General features: G+C 36.8%; 1 protein-coding gene across 1 annotated transcript in view; it reads left to right on the forward strand.

Moving 5' to 3' along the window:
- Positions 1-20,939, forward strand: part of PACS2 (phosphofurin acidic cluster sorting protein 2) — a 1,734,969-nt gene that overhangs the window by 547,406 nt on the left and 1,166,624 nt on the right. Inside the window, exon 8 of the mRNA XM_044073533.1 lies at positions 19,793-19,873. Within this exon, the coding sequence (XP_043929468.1) occupies positions 19,793-19,873 (81 nt within the window). The remainder of the gene's footprint in view (positions 1-19,792; positions 19,874-20,939) is intronic.

Here is a 20,939-nt window from a genome sequence, read left to right on the forward strand (position 1 = left end):
GCTGATTTGAGGTACCTAACATGGAAAACAGTCAAGTGTATGGCTCCAACTTCTGCAAGAAGAGTATCTGAGTTACATTTGACCCACCATATCTCATTTTACTACAAAGATAGGGTTTCTTTGAGAGCAAATCCTTAATTTATGCCTACAGTGGTTTCCAAATTTACTTTGAGCCAAGCTATCAATCTCCCTATGGTCTTTGCACAACCTGAAAATGAGGGAGAAAAGGTTCTTCATTTTCGGGATATTCTAGATATCCACAGACAACTGAGATGCTATCTTGACAGAACTAATACCTTCAGAAAATCTGATCAATTATTTCTTATGAAAGTAAGAAAAAAAAAAGCGATAAGCTGTGTCACAGCAGACAGTTTCCAAATGTTTGTCCCATGCTGCTTCCTTTTGTTAGTCCCACTATAGCAAATCAATTTCCGGTAGGTTCAAGGCACTTTATATACCAGGACCTTGCTTTCTTTGGTGGCTTTTTGGGAAGGGATGGACTCTAGAGGCAGCAAATTGATCCTGTGTACACATGTTCACAAAACACTACAAACTAGAGTTCTTTTCTGTGTGAGAGTAGACTTTTATATGAGCATTCCCCAGGAGTTTCTGGACACTTGTCGTCCTTCCTCCCTGGCTTTATAAGCTTTGGTATTCTGCGCACATAGGTTAGGCTACTGCAGCAGTGATTTAGTAATAAACATAGTGAACTTGTGTAAGTAAACGTACCTTAACAGTAGGTGTTCATATTGATAACTTCTGCTGTAGCAGCTCCCTCCACCCCTCTTATTTTTTGTAGGATTTCTTTGCCCGGATGAGAACATGGATTTTATATACCTAGCACTGACCTGTTTCAGTGCTCTAGCCTCCCTCCTTTAATTGTCATGAAAACAATGAAGGGTCTGTTGCCTAAACCACTGGTTTTCTCCCTGCCCTACTCTAGCTGTGGTCTACTAGCATGGAAGTTGCCTTAAGCTTTGGAAGCTGGCTGGCTGTTGTATCTTAGGCTATATAATAACCCATTATAACTTAGGCTACTGCAGCATTTATCTATTTGAACATTTACAGTTGATAGTATTACTTGCATAGCTCTGTGTATTTTTTTTTAACACTTTTACTACAGTGAGATACGGGTACACATACATTTATAAAAAAGAAAACAAATCATTGCAAATGTTTTTTTTTCCTTTTCATGCATTATACATATATGGTTTCTTTCTTAATAATTATTCAGTTTAACATTGCAAAGATTTTTCAAGTCCTGTCTTCCTAAAATTTCACTCTTCCGCTTGAACATTATTCTGCATGTGTTCTCAAAAATTCCATTTCTTTCTTTTTAGTTCACTCTTTTGTTTTTCTACCACCTCCAATTCTTTTATTTGTAACATTCAGTAAGTCTGTTACTGTTGGTTTATTTTTTGATTTCCATTTTCTAGTAATTTCTTTTTAAGCAGCCAGTGGCATTAAATGTTGCAGTCTTACTTTGGGCAATTCAGTCTCTATATCCCTTCTCAAAAAGAATAATTTCCTTAGTTACAATAATGTTCTCCCCCAACATTTTTATCAGTGTTCCCAGTAGGGAATTTCTAAAATTTGCCACCTTGTTACAGTTCCAAAAAATGTGTTCCCAAGTGCCCCTCTTTACCATCACACCTGCAACAATTGCTTTCTACTGCTGAACAAGTTCTCTGAAGTTGATTTGGGGTATAAAATACCAGTGCAACCACTTCCGTGCAAAAATCTTAAATCTTCTAGATTTTGTTGCATACTTGGGAACCATATAAATATCCTGCCATTGTTCCTTTCCATTCGTAGGTTCATAGATTAGTACTAAACTAACTGCCCTTGCAAGCCATTTTAAGCTTAGCCAATTATCCCTTGTGAGACTCAAACCCTGTACCTTGTGTTTGTAAGGCAAACACCTTAACCATTATGTCACCTTCCCATTTCCAAGTCTTTTCAAACCTCTTCTGATTGTTGTAGTTGTACATTATTTTATGTCCTTCTAGTTATCCCTTTTTAACTGCAGTTTCTCATGTAGACTCTGCTGTAAAATCAACCCAAGCTGGTCTTTCATTTAATACACTCCTGTCCCTTTCCTTTTGCTTATACTGTAGTCCTTGGTAGGGAAGGCAGTCTCCAAACTTCTGTTTGGCCTTATCCCACTCTGACATACTCTCCCTAATTATTTGTTCCCAATATGTGTTTCTTTGCTATTTTTTCCAATACATTCCAACTCCCTCGTGCCTTTTCTAGATCCCTACTCGCAGACATTCCCATTAGTAAAAAATCTCCTTTCCCTATTCCTGCATTGGCTTAGTTCTCTGTGTACTTTTTGCTGCTTGATAAATGTAATACTTTGCATGGTTGTTATTGTTAAGGGCCTGCATTCAAAAACTGACCCCTCCCTACCTGTTTCAGCATAATGTATTTCTAGTTTTTTTGTCTGTGTTTTGTACAGAAGCCTTAATTGTGTGGCTGTACAGTATCAATTCAGATCTGGTAAACCTAAACCACCTTCTGTGGGGTAAACAGTGTTTTCCACTCAACACCTGCCCCCCCCCCCCCAATTCCTTCTGTTCTTTATTAATTATGACTCACAGCTTCTCTTTGGGTCGATAAAAATGTCTGACCTGTTAACATTAAAGAGACTAGGAACATTTTCATTGCTTGTACCTTACTATCCATATCCATAGTCAAGAGTTTCTACCTTCTCGATTTTTGTATTCTCATCTGTTTAATCTATTGCCAGATATCTCTAGCTGCCATAATAGAATCATTTTGAATCCAACCATCTAAGTACGTCGTCTTATGTTCCCATAAATATGTATATCGCTGAACTTGTTAATGCATAGGATAGCCTTTATTTTATATCCCGAACAACCTGAAACTATCTCAGAAAGTTACACAACACTGAAATAGCTTCTTTTCTGGGTATACCAAATACAAAATAACATGATCTGCAAGTATCTTTCATAAGTACCACACCATTACACCCTTGAATTTGTGAGTCCCTCATTTTCTTTGACAGTGGCTGTCCATTAATTTTCCATAACATACCCAGTCTCAAATGTAATGTCACAAAATATCTCCTTGTTAATAAGAATAAAAGCGTTTACTTTTTGAGCCTTTACACCCAGTGGAATCATTAAGTTATCCCAAATTTCATACCTGTCCAATTCTTTCTCTATTTGAATTTCTTCTACAAACTTTCTCTGTGTTTACTTCAACATTCTTCCGTTCTACTGTCTCTCTCCTTCTTCTCTACCTTCCTTCACTGTCTCTGCAAACAATTTCTTCCCCTTGCTTTCTCCTTCCAAGATATAATCCAACTTCTCCTCCTCCTCCTCCTGTATCTTGTCCAGAATATGTCTCCACAAAACCTCCTTTCTGGCTCACTCTGCACCACCATTTCACATGATCATTCCACAGTCGTCCTGACTGGAGGTTTGTAATTATACATCCTTCATTTAACGTTCCTCCTTTTGAGGATTCAGCAAACAAATTTTGCTAAAATACATCCTCCGAATCTTGAACTGAATCTCCAACATAAACAGGAGCACTGGCATTTGCCTCTGTGCCTTCTGTCATCTTCTCCTCTCACATTGCCCTCTCAGCCACTACTTTACTAGGAATGGGAGGAGCACTTTCTAAATGAGAAGGGGATGATCCCTGATGCCCTTGCCCAATCTTCCCGTGGAGTATGAATACCATCTCAGGTCTCCCTTGAAAACATGCTACTAGTCTCGTGGGACTAACCCAATCAACAGAGAATACATAAATTAAAGATTTTTTTCTCTAAATTTTAGAAGCCACATCCTGTGCTGAGGCTAAAACATGCACTTCTGCTTGCTGAACAGCTACAAGGCTGTTCCCCACCATAATTTTTTTCTTGCCCTTTTATAGTTATTAATTTTTCTAGATTTCTTCTTTGTGGTTATCCTGGCAGTGTAGTAACTAACCAGTAATTGAATTTTACCCAAATAAATTACTTTTAATGGTTGTCCTCCAAACCTGTTGATCACTGTACAGCCATCTTGGAAGTCCCTTAAATGACTTTGTTGAGTTAATAGTGTTGTTTTTTTTCCACTTAAGTGGCATGTGGTAAGATCCAAGGGGCCCTTTCATTACCATTATGCTTTAAAAAAGAGACACAACAAGGTTGCGTATTTCTTACTGTCTTTGTTTAGTACCTAGAACAATAAGTAGTAATGATAAAAAAGTTTGACACCACAGTAGAGAAGAAGTTAAAATATCACTGTTTGTGCTGATGCATTTAATAAGACCTGAGGTAGATCTGTATAGTCTCATTTGTTACTTGAAGAAATTTGTCTTTTTTAGGTTATAATGACTAACACAACTAAAGTGAGAGCTGCAGCTGTTAATTGTGAGTCATTTAAAGACTGAAGCATGCATTATGATTTTTAAGAGAAGCACCTCTTAAGTACTTGGGTATCTGATTAGGTAAGGCTCTTCAGGAATCTGTTGCCAAGACATTGAGAAAAAAAGAGGATTTTAGATGCTGGTGGTATTGAATCTCGATCAAAGAGTACTAGTATTTTCTGTGCTATCGTTATTATCAACCCCCACTTTTTCCATTTTCAGCCTGGGGTTGGGGTGTCTAGTCAACTGTCATCATCTCTCTCAATTCAGAGCCACACTCCTACTTTCAACAGTGATGCCTAACTGTCTCAGGTCTTCTTTCCTCACAATCCACCCGTCTCTTTGCTGGATGTCCTTGTTTCCTCTACCCTTATTCCTGCATCTCCAAAATAATAATCTCAAGATTTTCTTCTGCTTTCCTGCATGTGTGTCCTTACTACCATAATCTATTCCCTTTGGCCATCTTTGCAATTGGAGCCACTTTGGCTTCTTCTCCAATGTCATTATTCCTTTGTTTGTCCCACAGTGTGCATCTTACTACTCATCTCAGGCACTTCATCTCCATCATCTTTAGCTTTCTCAACTGCTCTGCCTTCAGCGCCCAAGTTTATGTACCATAAAGAAGTACTAGTCACACTTCTGTCTTGTACTCCTTATATTTCAGCTTTTTTGGCGTTATTCTGTAACACACTATTCCTAACACTCTGTGCCAGTTGGCTGCAACCCCTCTGATTCTAGCTTTCACCATATCATTCAGACTTCTCATCTTCTCACCCATTTAATTTACTTGAAGCTGTTAAGCTGTTCCACTAGTTTTCTTTCTGTATCATATTTTTAGGTTCTTCTATTTTCTCCCATTTATTGTCATAGCATTTGTCTTGTCTGTACTCAGATTTATCCTGTGTGCCTTTTATTTTGCATTCTGCTCCCCTGTCATTTGCTTATATTCCTGTTCAGACTCTGCTTGTCATGCCACATCATTTGCATACAGTCGCTTTCTTGATCTATCCTCTTTGATTGGTTTGCTAATGTAGTCTACTAGTATAAACAGAAATTAGTTTAGAGGTGAACCCTCACTACCACTAGGGACTTCTCTGAAAGTCCACACACCTTTCTTACTTGGGTTATTGGGTCCTTGTACATAGCCTTTGCTTATTCAGCTATTGTTACTGGGTATTTGAACCATCTCAGGACTGCCCAGTTGGACACACTCCTCAACTTTAGTTTATCCACTATTTGTGTCATTGGGTTGATTGTGCTGCATCTTAATTTGAATCTCATCTGCTCACCTCCCATCTTATTCTCTACTACTATGAATATTCATTTGTTATTCACCCTCTCCAGCACTTTCATGCAATGTGACAAGAGCTTTGTAACTCTGTACTGCCCACAGTTGTGAATGTCCCTTTGTTCTTGTATACTGGCACTAGAATGCTTGTTCTCCAGTCATCATGATTATGCCTTTCTCTCCATTCTGCTATGAGTACATCCTCAAAAGACATTTCTCCCCTATCTCACTCAACATCTTTTTTTTTAAAACACCTTTATTGAATTATCACTTCTGACATGGGCAAATTTACATTTATATAAAAACAATCAAACTGTATTAAGTTCAAGTTTAAAAACATTGTACTTCACATATATTACTATATATCATATAATCTAAGCAACATTACATAAATTATTCAGTTCCTGTCTTTTTTTAAAATTAAACGTATTTATTAAACCAGCACATGCAACACAGGCATCATACATTTATATAAATGAAAACAAACCACACTGACACAATACTAGTTGCAAGCATTTTACATCACAAGCCATACTCACACTCCCAGTTGCAAACATTATGCACTGTTATAATCTACCCAATCATTTTCAGTCAAATATTACGTAGCTTATTTAAGTCCTGCCTTCCTTTAAATCTTATTCCTCCCTTTTATGTATTGTTCCCACAATTCCCATTTTTCCTATGTAGTTTGCTCCTACCCTTTTCTAAAGATCTCAGTTCCAGTTGTTTTGTCTCTGTTACTGTATTCACTACTTTTAGTATAGCCGGTTTAGGTTTTGATTTCCATTTTTTAGTAATTGCTTTTTTGGCAGCCACCATAATTAGACACAGCAAGGCTTTACCATGTCAAGGCAATTCCAAGTCTTTATCATAGCTCAGCAAAATCATCTCCCTCATCACACCAATATGCCCACCAAGCATCTCCGACAATGCATCCTGTAGGGAATCCTTAAAGTCCGCCAACTCACCACAGTCCCAGAAAATATGTTCTCAATTACCTCTTTCTTCCCTGACACACATCAAACATTTCCTGTCTACCTGAGGAAAAATTCTCTGGAGTCTACTTTGGGTTTAAAAAATATCTGTGTGAACATTGCCAAGCAAAAGTCCTAAATCTTCTAGATTTTGTGGCATGTTTGGGAGGCATACATATATCCTCCAATTGTTTCTTTGTGAATTGCTTATCTAGTCTCCCTCCCCAATCCTTTCTAACTTCCTCTAATTGATTCTTATAGTTATCATTGCAATATTTTGTATGCTGTACTAATTATTCCCTTTTTAATGGCAACGTCTACTCTAGATTCTACTAAAAACTCTACCAGTGCTGGTCTTCGTTTAGGGGGTCTGTATTCTGTTGCTGAAATGCAATTCTGGTGAACACCTATACATTGACACCTAATCAGTGAAGCAATTCCCTGAATTTAATGAGGGCAAGGAAATACTTGCCCACAGCACAATGTACCAACATCTACATGGGATCAAACCCACCTAACTGGGGGACTTCACCCCCATAACTGTATATTACCAACTCCGAGATTGCACTACAGTGAAGAAAAGGGCAGAGTTGTGTTGTTGGCCAACCAAGTCTTTGCCCTTATTAAATTCAACGAATTTCTTCACTGATTAGATGTTGTTGTTTAGGTATTCACCAGAATTGCATTTCCACGACGTAATATAGACCCCGTTTATGACCCCCCCCATTTCTTTCTCTTTGCCTATAGTCTGTTATCAATCCTTGATAGGGAAGGCAATCTCTAAACTGCAGTCCAAATATATCCTTCGTCTTCCCAATCTATCATCTTTTCCTCTCTAGTTATTTGTTCCCAAAACCTTGGTTCCTTTGCCAGTTTTCTCCAATAAATTCCATCCTCCTCTTGCCTGTAGCACTAATTGCAGTCATCCCTATCAGCAGAATCTCCTTTCTCCATTCCTGTGCTGGCTTAGTTCTTAGGATAATTTCTGCTACTTTAAAGATATAATATTCTGTATGATTGTTGTTATTCTCCTTAAAGGCCTGCATCCAAAATCCCAGTCTCTCCTCGTTTCTTGAGCTTCCCCCTGTTTCATCATTATTCCTTTCCAATTTGAAGTATAGTTTTCTGCTTGTGCTATGTATAGGATCCTTAACTGTGTAGCTCTGCAATATCCCTTCAAATTCGGTAATTCCAATCCGCCCGGTTCTACTGGAAGAATCAGCTTATCCCACTTGACCCTTGCTGTCTTCCCCTCCCAGATAAAGTCCTTCAGCTCTTTATTAATTGCTTTCTACAACTTCTCTTCTGGTTGATAAAAATACACCTGACCTGTGTACAAGACTAATGGGACTAAAAAACAGTTTTAACAGCTTGTATCTTACTATCCATATCCATATAAGAAAGCTTCCATTTTCTCAGTTTTTGTATTTTCTTTTGTTTAGTTTCTTCCCACATATCCTTAGCTGCTGCACCAGAATCATTTTTAATCCACACTTCTAAGTACTTCATTTTATCATGTCCCCATAAATAGGGATATTGAGGACCATATGTGGGTACATAATTTATCACTATTGCCTTTGTGTGTTAGCTTCATTAATTTTGTATCCTGAAAAGATATGAAACTGTCTCAAGATATTCCACACACTGTAATGTCTCTTTCTGGTTTTGTCAAGTACGAAATATCATCTGCAAATAGAGCCAGCTTTTTTGACTGCCATACCAATTATATCCTTGAATTAAGGAGTTCCTGATTTTCTTTGCCAATGGTTCTAAATATAATGCAAATAACAAAGGGGGAAAAGGACATCCCTGCCTGGTTCCTCTGCTGAAGCAGAAATTATCAGTGAGGACCCCAGCCATTTTAATTTTTGCCTATGTTCCCTTGTATATCCTTCTAATCAACTTTATATTTTTCAGGAAATGCAAATACTTCCATTGTCCTGGTCATAAAGTCTCAGCTTACTCTATCAAATGCCTTCTCTACATAAAGACCCACCAACAACAATGGCATTTCTTACATTCTGCTTCCCTCTGGATCGTCAGTGTTCTGTTTTTTATGTCATATGTTTGCCTTCCCTGCACAAAACCATTATTGATCCATATCTATCAAATTTTTGCATTACTGTTGCCATTATTTTACCCATTATAGACATGAACATTTTATAACTATGGTTTAATATTGAAATGGCCTGTATGAAGATGGATCTGATGGATCTTCACCCTCTTTAGGTATTACAGCTAACACTGCTTTCTTCTAGGATGTTGGTAATTATCCTTCTCTTAAAATGCTGTTAAATACAACCTTCCAGATCTTTATCAATTTTTTTTCCATCCTAGCCTCCAAACATCCACAGGAATACCATCTATTCCTTGGGACTTTCCTGTAGATTGGTTAATAGTAATTGAGCCTCATCTACCACTAACCTTGGCATATTTAATTCTTCCATAAACATTTCCATTTGTATATTTTCTTGATTTCCATAGTTCTCCATTTTATACAGACTTTAATGGAATTTCCAAAATATTTCTAATACCTCTACAGGATCTCTTGTTACCTTCCATGTTATAGGCTCCCTAAGGCTGGCAACAGCTCTTTCTACTTTCTGTTGCTTGAGTCATTGTGCTAAAAGTTTTAGTGCTCTAGTGTTATAAAAAAAGTTGCATTCCAACTATCTTTCTAAACTTCTGTATTTTATCAAGGTAATCCCTTATTTTCTTCTTAGCATTCTGCAGTTGATCCTGTTCTTGTTCTGTGAGATTCCCCCTGTTCTGCAGTACTTTAACATTTGTCAGTCCCTCTAAATAATTCTTGTTAATTCTTAAGCATAGCTCCTTTTCTTTTATTTACACCCTAATTTTAAACTCCACCTTAATTTTATCCCACTCCCTAGCTATATCTTCAGAAGTAATTTTTGTCCTCTTGAATAATCTCTGCTACCCATTCCTTAAATTTCTCTTTTCAACAGATATGTGGGAAAGCACCAGTGTCTCATTTTTATTTCAATACCATGAGTTTTTATTTTAGTTATTATTGGCATATGATCTGAAATAACAGTCAAAAAGTGCCTGTAGCGTAGAGTAAAACACCGAGGTAGTTTTCCAAGCTGAATTTTATTCCAAATACATACAAAACCTCACAGGTAAAAAGCACACATAAACGCCTTTGCAGTGCACGCATTTTTGTCTTAGTAATCAGACTTCCTCATATGACCAGTGTTACTTTCAATTAAACCATTTATACATTAATTAAAAAAATCAACCAATACAAATTGAGCATGAAATTTTAAAAAACCAATGATGTTTCCACAAACCCAAATTTAATATAGTCACAATATATACATAATCAATGTATAAATGGTTTAATTAAAAGTAACACTGGTCATCTGAGGAAGTGTAATTACGGAGACGAAAATGCGTGTACTGCAAAGGCGTTTATGTGTGCTTTTTACCTGTGAGGTTTCGTATGTATTTGGAATAAAATTCAGCTTGGAAAACTACCTCTGTGTTTTACTCTATGTTACAGGCACTTTTTGACTGTTTTCTTGGTGACGTTAGAGTGCCTTTCCACTGTACTTTTTCATATGATCTGAAATAGTTACTGTGTGCTTATCAAGACATTCAGTTAAATGCACATGTTCCTGTGAAATGTAAATTCTGTCTAGCCTAGCCCAGTTTTTATATCTTTGGAAATAAAATCTAAATTCACTCCAAAGTCTTATTACTGATTTCACATCTTCTACACCAAATATTTTCATACATTTCTTCAAAAATCTACCCTCTTTTGTTATACTTTCCCTTTTGGCCCCCCAGACACATCTTCACTGCTGCAAACAAATTCCATTTCACACCTATAAGTAATATTCCTTGGTGAAAAATGATTATTTCTCGCAGAATGTTCTTAAGCTCCATTATAGCAGTTTTAGGAGGAATATGCCAGTGTAATCCTCCTCACTTGTCAGTAGCCCCTTTACATTACAAATCTGCCATTATTATGTTTTTGTCCTCTTTTATCAATATTGGAGCCCCTCTTGCAATTAGTATAAGTACTCCTGTTTTCCTGTGTCCTAGATATTCCACTGAATAACTGTCCTGAAAACCTTTCTTTATCAAATTCACATGTTCAGTTCTGTCCAAGTGTGCCTCCTGTATCATAGCTAGTTCACTATTTCTTTTTATTTTATATTTATCTGTGAGACCATTGACATTTAAGAAATTACAGAAGGCATCATTGTATTAAGGCATTATTCCCACCTTTTATGTGCAACACCCTTTTTTTTAATGTCTAGTTCCAGTTGTTTGTTTTGTTTGTTTTGTTTTATTGAAAGCTCTCAAACAAAAAAAACAGATAAACCCCCAATACCCCCTAAAACTTATTAATTTAATACTAACACACAAAACTGTGTACATCTTCAAATATTGAAGTTTTAACCTCCTAATAGGAACAAATGTCTCAAATTAACAGCCACACTCATAGACCTCGGTTAACCTAAAACAAAGGTTATCCATGCTAATATGCATGGTGCAGCCTGCGCGTCTACTAAGTGCTGTTTGTTTTCTTATCTGTATAGCACCCCAAGCTGGGAAAAAAATCCAGAATGCTTTCAGAGAACATCATCTCCTAGCCAGTTCATCTTTTCTTTCATTCTTCCCCCAGCAAACCACTGTCCACCAGACTATAACCAATTTCTGTTTATCAGATTGTCTCCATTGAGACATGAGAACCAGACAGCCAATTTGTCATTATCACATTGCTTCCGTGGAGACTTCAGAACCAGACAGTCATTCTGACTCTATCAAATTGTTTCCATGGAAACATGAGGAGAGATACAGAAGTGCTAAGCATACATTCATTTAATAGAAGAAAAGCCTCATAATGTTCAGTATTCTTTTTCATTTACTTGCTTTCTCACAAAACATGTTACTAAGTCAATCTAAGGTCCTTAATCTAGTCATTCCCCCATGCAAGAATAAGAAAAAGCAAATTAATTTTTCTTTTGTCATGCTCTTTTAACCAGGCTTTTGTTTTTTTATATTGAAGTGCCTACGTTTCTTAAAACTGAATGCGAACAGAGAAAGGAAGGGGGTAGAAAAGAACAGGAGCACCTATTTACAGTCCCCATTACGCTTAAATGTAACTGAGACAATAGTGTGCAAAGAAAACCATACACCCAAAAATAGTACTGTTAAGAAAAAAAATGTTTTCTTTACTTAGCTTAACTTTCTCCCCTCTTTTCCCCTTCCCAAAGCATTTTCCCAAACATTAATGCCATGGAGTAGGGAATATACTTTAGTGTCATCTGCAAGTCCAGCAAATTCTGAAAAAGTCCAATATTTCCAGATTTTCTTGTTCTGTCATATTTCACAAATATAATTGTAGCATTGTAGTCCCACGGTGTTACTGGTTTCATTTTTGTCTCCCAAATCCTGTCTCTGCTTCATTTCTAACATACTCTCGATTATTTTAGTCAGCTCTCATGGTCCCTTCTTTCTGTCCAGTATTTTCCATTGAAACACTGGAAAATGTTTCAAAGATAGTCTGTCTGTGATCTTTATTACCAGAACAACAAGAAACAGAATTTCCTTCTGTTTCACAGCTTGCTTTTTGGTGGACAAACTTTTGTATTTCATCCTTACCATGTACATCATCAAAAAATGATTTTGCCCCTGCAGGGAAGAGTAACTTGGACAGCTGGGTAGAGCTGTTTGAATCTCTCACCTGCATATCAACATTCCCTGAATAGTGGAATGAATTTACTTCTGTTCTGCCTGATGTACAGTGAGTAATCATTCTCCACAAACACTCTGTTTTCTTTTAGTATTTTGTCTTTGTGCCACAGTTTTGTAAGAATCAACTCCTTCTGCCTGTAAGATTGCATCTTTACTATTAAAGGTCTAGGTTTCTTTCGCATAGCTAGAGTTGGAGCATACACACAGTGTGCCCTTTCAACTAACAACTGTGGTGAAATACCTGACCATTTGCTTATTTGTACTTTCGTAAAATTAATGCAGTCTGCTCCTTCCAGCTTCTCTGGTATAGCTGAAAATCTTAGGTGTTCTCTACGTGTTCTGTCCTCTTAAGTCTGTTATTTTTTTAAACATCTCTTCCTGATCAGTCTCATATTCAGCCAGCTTTTTCTTCATTTGACCCTTTGCTTTTTGTAGCTTTTTCACCTCATCTGCATATCTGTTTAAAACATCTTCCATTTTTCCAGCCTTGTGTTGTTTGTGTTGATATGCTCCATCAATGTTTTGTTTATTTTAACCAGGTCTGTGTGCAGTTGTCCTCTTTCTTCCTGTAGGTTACTGGAAGTTGTGTTTGGAGGTTGCATTGCTGAACAGCTGCAGAATTTTCCCCAGTCAGTGTTTCTTCCTCACTTTTTTTAGCTTATTTTCTCCCGATGCTCTGCATTTCCTTTTTCCTGGCATCCAGGCAGTACACTTACTAGCCAGTTACTGAAATTTATCCATAAACACAAAAGTCTACTGGCCTTCTCTTTTGTTTCTGTTTTACTCAATGCACAGCTATCTTCGAAGTCCAACTCGCCCAATAGATTGATCATATCTGCCCGTGCCTCTCAGCCTTTTAGTGTAAGAAATCTGGACAAGGCCAAAACTAATGGGAGGACAAAGGCCCAAAAATAGAGGCAGCTTTTAAATATTGCTCTTATAAACTTCAAAAGTAACTAGAATACAATGTTTTGTGTTAACATGCATTTTCTGAGGGATATAAACTCAGAAACTTTGTCTGTCATTATTTAGTGAATTCAGTCTTCACTGGTTTGCCAGAAAAACACAAGTTTTATGAGAAACAGCTCAAAATATGAGGTGAAAATCTGGACAGTTGATAGCTATGTATCTCCCATAAAATATGAGCCTGCTGCTTTCTCTTACTTCATTTTCCATAGTTCTGTTCTTCTAGTGAGATATTTTTTCTTCTTTCATTGTAGGCTGTATATGGGAATTGTACAGCTTCTGTGGGGTTTTCTTTATCCAGAATATGCTGGAAGTCCTCCATCTATCTGCCTTTGATGTCCAAAGCTCTATTGAGCAGGTTGCTGCTGACATCCCATATGGCTGGTGTCTTCTAACCATCTTTATCTTTCTGTTTGCATTGCATCCTGATAAGAGTTTTGTGAAATCTACCAAGTCATTTTCTGGAAGCTAGTAGAATGCCTCTGATGCCTTGCTGTTTGCTGTTGTGACTCCTCTGCTAGCCTCTTTGTTCACCAACCAATATCCCTTTGTAACCTAATCCATCTTTTCTTTCTCCCACTTTTTCCTGCACTCCTTATTTTTTATAACTTCCTGCACTTCTGCATTACACCACCAGCTCTCCTTATGTACCTTATTTCCCTACCTATCTCTGCCATGTATCTGTTCTGTAGTCTTTATATGTGTTGTTTTGAGAGGCTGACATTCTTCAACTCTATGTATTCCTCTTTCTAGGGTGTAAAACCCTGAGGATTTCCTCAAACTCTTCGTTTGCTGCAGTCAACTTGCATATTTTCAACCTGGTCTCTTTTGACCTTGCTGTTCTCTGACCACTGCTTGCATTTGATTGTGACCACCAGTGGTTTATGTTGTCAGCAGGCTGTTTTATTAGTGATAACTTTACGGTCCCTGATTATACCCCAATGCATTTTTCTTACTTGGAAGAAGTCTACCTTCGTTAGATTTTGGCCACTTTCGTATATGCTTTTGTGACTATCTGTCTTGCTGAACCATGTATTGGCCATCATCATGCCATTTGCTGGAGAGAAGTCTACAATTTCCTTTCCTTTCTTCCTTTTACCCCCACCCATGTGGGCCCAAGCAGTCATCCTACCCTGTTCTGCCCGTCTCAACTTGAACATTCATCTCTCACATTATCAACACCAACTCATGTTGTCCTGCCTTATCTAACACATTCTGCAACAGCTGCATGAATGCACTATTTTCATCATAACAAACCTGCAGTAGGGGTATAGGTTGAGATTATGAATACTACCCTGTCTTTACAAAGGAGTCTGATTGTCATGAATGGCATCCCCTCACTTTCTTTTAAAGAAAATGTTTCCCTCTCCACATTCCCAGACTGTTTTCTAGTCTATCGTCCTCCTTAATAGTAGACTGTAGATCCCAAGCCAGATAAAAGCACTTAATCCTTTTATATTTTTTTGGATCATTAAAATACATTTTTTAACATTTGAGGCCACTTCCGTTCACTTTGGTAATTTATTTGTTTTGAGTCATTTTCTAAAGATACCAATTACAGTTCTTTTCTCTCTGTTACAATTTATAATACTTCAAATACAGTTTGGTTAGACTTTGATGTTCATTTTCTAGTAATTTTTTTTTTGGCAGAATTAAAATTAGCAAGACCTTAATATGTTTAGGCAGTTGAGATCCTGTGTCCAAACTCAAAAAATAATTTAATAAAATTTCCATTTGCTCACCCAGAATTTCTGACAGTGTTCTCTGTAGGGAATTTTTAAAGTCTGCCAACTTATTACACTTCCAAAATATATTTTCCTAATTAACGCTTTCTTCCCCATTGCACTTCCAACTTTTGGCATCTACCAGGGGAGCAATTCTTTAAAGTCTGTTCTGGGTATAAAAAAATACCTATTCAGGCATTTCCAATTGCTTTTCCATTCTTTCCTCCTGATCATTTCTAACATCCTCTGATTTATTCCTATAGTTATTGTGCAGTATTTAATAAGCTCTACTAATTATCCCTTTTTTACCAGCAGATTTTATTCTAGATTCAACTAGAAACTTTACCAGAGAATGTATTTCTCTTAGGGATCCCCAATATGTTTCTCTTTGCATATACTCTGTCAGTATATGATAATGAAGGCAGTCTGTAGCCTGCTGTCCAAATGTCTTCTTGGCCTGTTCCCATTCTGTTACCTTACCTCTCTAGTTATTTGCTCCCAGTACCTTGGTTTCTTTGCCAGTTTTCTCAAGTAAATTCCAGCCCCCTCTTGTGTATTGTCTGTACCCCTAATTGCAGTCATCCCTATCAGCAAAATCTCCTTTCTCCATTCTCGTGTTGCATAAGTTCTTAGAATACTTTCTGCTACTTTAGGGATATAATATTATGTATCAAAATCTAAACCAACTGTATTAGAAGTAGTGAATATAGTAACAGATAAAACAACTGGAATTGAGTTCTTTAGAAAAAGGTAGGAGCAAACATAGAAAAAAATGGGAATTGTGGGAGCAATACATATAGGGAGTAATAAGGTTTAAATAAGGCAGCATTTAAATGAGCTATGTAATGTTTGACTGAAAATGATTGGGTAGATTATGTAAGTGATGTATAATGTTTACAACTGGGAGTGTGTCAGTATAGTCTGTGCTATAAAATGCTTGCAACTAGGATTGCGTCAGTGTGGTTTGTTTTCATTTATATAAAAGTATGATTGCTTATGTCATAAGTGATGGTTTAATAAAGATGTTTCTTGTTTATAAAAAGGGGAATTGAATAATTTATGTAATGTTCCTTAGGTTATGTAATATATAGCAGTATGTGTGAAGTATAATGTTTGTTTTTGTTAATTTATTAATAAGGTTTGATTACTTTTGTATAATTATAAGTTTGCCTATGTCACAAATGATATTTCAGAAAAGGAGTTTTAAAAAAAGGAAAACTTTTCATTATATTTAATGTTCTCTTATTTACTTAGACACAAAATTTATTAGATTAAGCCATGGGCCTTAATACAGACATTCACCAATACAAAAAGAAAGAAGAAAAACTCAACTCTACATATATTATAATCAGTGCACTTGTATACCCCATCCTCCACCCCAACAGTCCAAGATTACAGCATCTTAACTTCAACTTGTTTTTGTCCAGCCTGTCTTTTATTTTTACATTGTAATGCTTATATTTCATAAAACTAAAAAAAGAAAAAAAGTACTTGTTTTCTTTATTATCTTTATCACATACAGCAAACACTGAAAATGCATTTCACTATGTAACATGCAGTTTATATCGTGAAATGTTATACAAATATTGTTAAGAACAAAAATTGTTTTACTTAGTTACTTTTGTTTTTCCGTTTAGTGTCCTTCTAAATATTAATGGAAAAAAGTGGAGTATATGCCTTTCAGTACCCACACAAGTTTAACGAAGCTAACAAAAGTCCAATCTTTCTCAGCCACTTTTGTGAAAAGTGACTTTACAAAAATGTGTTTGATGTTTTATGTTCTCACATTTATACACTAATTTCAGTGTTGCCAGTTTTCTTCCTTTTCATCTCCATCTCCCAGCTCCAGATATATTTGAAGTCCAAGCTACTCCCGATTTTTCTAATCAACTTTTCTTGTTATTTTTCTGTCTCTCAAGTATGGAACTTTGGAAAATGTTTCACTGGCAAGGTGTCTGTATGACCTTTATCATCAGAAAATGAGAAGCAGAATTCTGTTCTGTTTGATGGCTCACTTTTTGTTGGACAGAGTTTTGTATTTCCTTATTAGTCTGTTCTGCATAAAAATGAGAGTTGGTTGCATCAGCTTGAATCTCACTTCTGCCTTTTGACATTCCCTGATTACTGTTCTAAATTTTGTTCTCTTCTGTGTGATATACAGTGAATAATCATTTTCCACAAACACTCTACTGTCTCCAAATTTTAATACATTGCCCTTCAATTTTTTCAGGATCAACTCTTTCTGCCTGTATGAGTGCATCTTTATTGCTAAAGGTATTGGCTGCTTTCTCATGGCCTGGTTTGGCGTATACACAGTTTATTCCTTCTAGTTTCTCTGGTGCTGCAGAAAATCTCAGGTTTTCTCTGCATGCTCTGTCCTCTATCTACCATTTTTTGAAAACACTCATCTTGAACAGTCTCACAGTTCATGATATTTTCATTTCAGCCTCTGATTTTTGCATTTTTATAGATTCATCTGAATAGCTGTTTAAAGCGTCTTCCATTTTTTCCCCAGCTTTTTGTTTGAGTTATGTTCTTTCAATGTTTCATGTATTTAATCAGCTCTGAGCACATTTGATTTACTTTTTAGTCTAAATTATTAGAAGCTATGTCTTGTACTAAAGCTGGAGACTGAACTGCTTTTTACTGAACAGCTGCAGGATTCTTCCCAGTCAGTGTTTTCTCTTCATCTTTTCTAGTTGAATTTCTTTCAGGCTGTCTAAATTTCTTCTTTGCTGGCATACAGACAGTGTACTTACAAGCCAGTAACTGAATTTTACCAAAACTGGCAGAATTATTAGCACCTATTTCTGAGTTTCTTTTTTCACTTTGGGAGACCTGAAATTAAGCTGTTGATCGGTGTACAGCCATCATGGAAGTTTGTTTAGTTATTTCTTATCATGTCCTCCATTTTCAAGCTGCATCCCACGAGTGAACCTGTATTCATGGTAGCAATCTTTAACTCGTATTTGGTGAGTTGATTGCTGTGTTGAGCAAAAGCTAAATGAAAAACCAATCCTTGGTAACCCATGCTGAGGAATGGACACTGGCCTACCAGTAGCTTTTTGATCCAGATCTGCTGAGCTTTATGGTGACACACAATCTCCAATTGAGGAGCATAGACCCCTTCCACCATTATTCTGGTTCCCTTATGAGCCAGGTCCTCAACCCTCTTATCACTGGCAAATAGCCATGCCCATTTTTGGTGGCATGAGTCAACTTGTCTAAATTACCTAGAGTCAATTTTTATACCATCAAGTTCCTTGCTTTGACAAGATATTTTTGTGTTAACCTGATTGTTTTATGTATGTCTGTCTTTCATACCAGATTGCCCAAATTACTGATAGAAGTCTGTTAAAATGTGATGATAAAATTTATTTGGGATGTTGGTAAGTGGTAACCCAGGGTGTTATAGGATAACGTGGTGCTTCATTCCTGTTTAACTAGTCTGTAGAACCTGATGGGTAGGTTTTTCAAAGTATGGAGAATGTGCAGATGTATATGGTTAGTCCTGCTGTTCTTGTGATATATACCTGTTATTTGTCTTCCACAAACATACTTCCCAGCTGAGGTTACTTGTTTTGAAAAACTGATGTAAATGTATGCTTCATCTATGGGAATGTTGTGCTGCTGCACAAATACTTGTCTGCATAAGACCAATTCTGACCCTCACAGGGGAACAGAACAGATGAGGAAAAAATGGCCAGACCAATGCAGCTTTTCTGATGAGTAAACCTAAATGTTGTGACTTACTGCAACACTGTTCTACTGTGGTAAATACCTTGCTCAGCTGTGCTTTTTATGACAAGTACCATTTAACTTCTATTTGATCTTGTTCTTTCCAAAACTTCAGTTAATTCAGGTATTAGCCTGATTGACCTGATGTTATTTCAAGCCCTCATACTTCTTTCCATATAGATGGTAGTGACCAAAGCTTATTTCCAGTCACAAGAAACATGTAGAGATGTGAGATAAAAGAAAGGATGAATAGTAATAGATTTTGCTTTGCCAGCAAGATCCCTGGGATGATCAAGTCATGATGTTGTGACTAGAGCTGAATTATGGACTGGAATGAACAGTGAACTACCTTGTTGGGTTTGAAATGTCTAACCACTTGGACTTAACATATGAGAAAATTATATAGTCACTATGTAAATATTTATTTAATGTATTTGTTGCAAGGTTGCTTTGTAATTTAATCTCTACTCTCTTGTGCTACATAGTTTCTTGCTAGCCTTCCTACATTTCCTTAAGATGATGATGGTAGGCTGGAACTTACTGGCTTGTTTCTTCTTACAATATAAGTTACCGATTGTATGACTCCACCAAATAACTGTACCTCTTTTAAAGTTAGGTTGGTTGTCTGTTTATAGAAACTTTCTGCCTGATTTCAACATTCAAAACTGGATAAAAAGAAGCCTCATTAGCAGGAGCTGTCTTCATTTAGTATTTTGTCTCATTTAACTAATATAAGATTTAGAATGTGCAGTTTGTTTGTTTGATTTTATATTCCTTTAGGATGTGTGGCCTGACTGGAGCAGTGGTTTGTAAAGACATGACATTTATATTGGTGGTAGGTATTAGATGAACTTGTAGTATCTCTGAATTGAATGCTACTTATTCACATATTTATGACTGTATTGTAGGTAGTACCTAGTACTTATTTCTAAATTGTTAAAATTCTTCAATGCAAGATGCATGAGCAGAAATTTTTTTCTTCATTTTTTCAGGATATGGATGATGATGATTTTGATGTAGGAAAGCCAAAAAAACAGAGGAGGACGATGGTTAGAACAACCTCAATAACACGGGTGAGTAGAATTTCTGTTTTAATGGGCTGCACAGAATACTAGTAGGCATAGAAGTTTATCATGCAACTAGTAGGTTGTTCACTATCGTACTACATTACCAAGCACGTTAAATGTGTTCTCAGGCATCTTGACTGTATGTCTCTGAGATGGAGAAAAACTCCTCGTAGGATGCTCGGACAGTAGCATATCCGTTAATCACTGAAGTCTGGTTTCAGAGACTGCTGGAGACATTGGAAGTTGTCTATTGCCATTTATGTTGGCACTGTGTTGTGAATAATGACGGCTAAGTATCATCCACCCCATTTGGCACTGAGTGAGTCTTGGTGCATTTTAACACACTGTATGCTCATTTTATAAAAGGGGAACATCCAAAAGTAACAGTATTGCAAGATTAGTGGAGGTAATGATGACTAATGGTGTGTATATTTTTGTGTGGAGTATACCTAAATGTGGTGAAAGATTGGGGTGACTTTGGGAGAAGTGTTGAAAAAAGGAGATTTTAGGTTAAAGTTAATGGTATAGAGAACTGTATGATAGTCTTTCAGCAGAAAAAAATATGCAGATAGGTATGTGAAAGCATTGGTTTGGGGGGCAGCTATAAAAATTAGTTGTCTTAATTTCTGGGATGATGTACAGAAAGTAACATTAGGTTTTGAATGTAATAAAATGAATGTATTTACCAGACCAGAAAGCTTCTGGCTGCCAAAAGTATGCTAAGCTTGGTTTGGTTTCACCGTAAACAACCTATTTTGGCTTTTGGTATCCTTGAACTAGTCTTGAATAATATGCTAAGTTGTAAAGGGAACATTCCCCCCTTATTAGATGGCAGGTGCAGTGGAACACTGGCCCCTTTCTGATAATTTTTTCTTACTGATTGTCTTTTTTCCTTTTGATTGGGCTGTGCACCGTTAATGTGAAGGCCCAGAAGGCAAGCCCTATTTTGAATGGAAGTGTTTGAAATGGGAATTTTACTAAGTTGACAAACCTATTTTTATGTAGGCGATAGCTTTGCCCAATATCCCCCATCTCCTGTGTCATGAAGGAGTCTCTCTGGTCCTGCAACCCC

This window comes from Protopterus annectens, chromosome 6.part0, assembly GCF_019279795.1.
Source record: "Protopterus annectens isolate FY-2018-M chromosome 6.part0, PAN1.0, whole genome shotgun sequence".
NCBI lineage: Eukaryota > Metazoa > Chordata > Ceratodontiformes > Protopteridae > Protopterus > Protopterus annectens.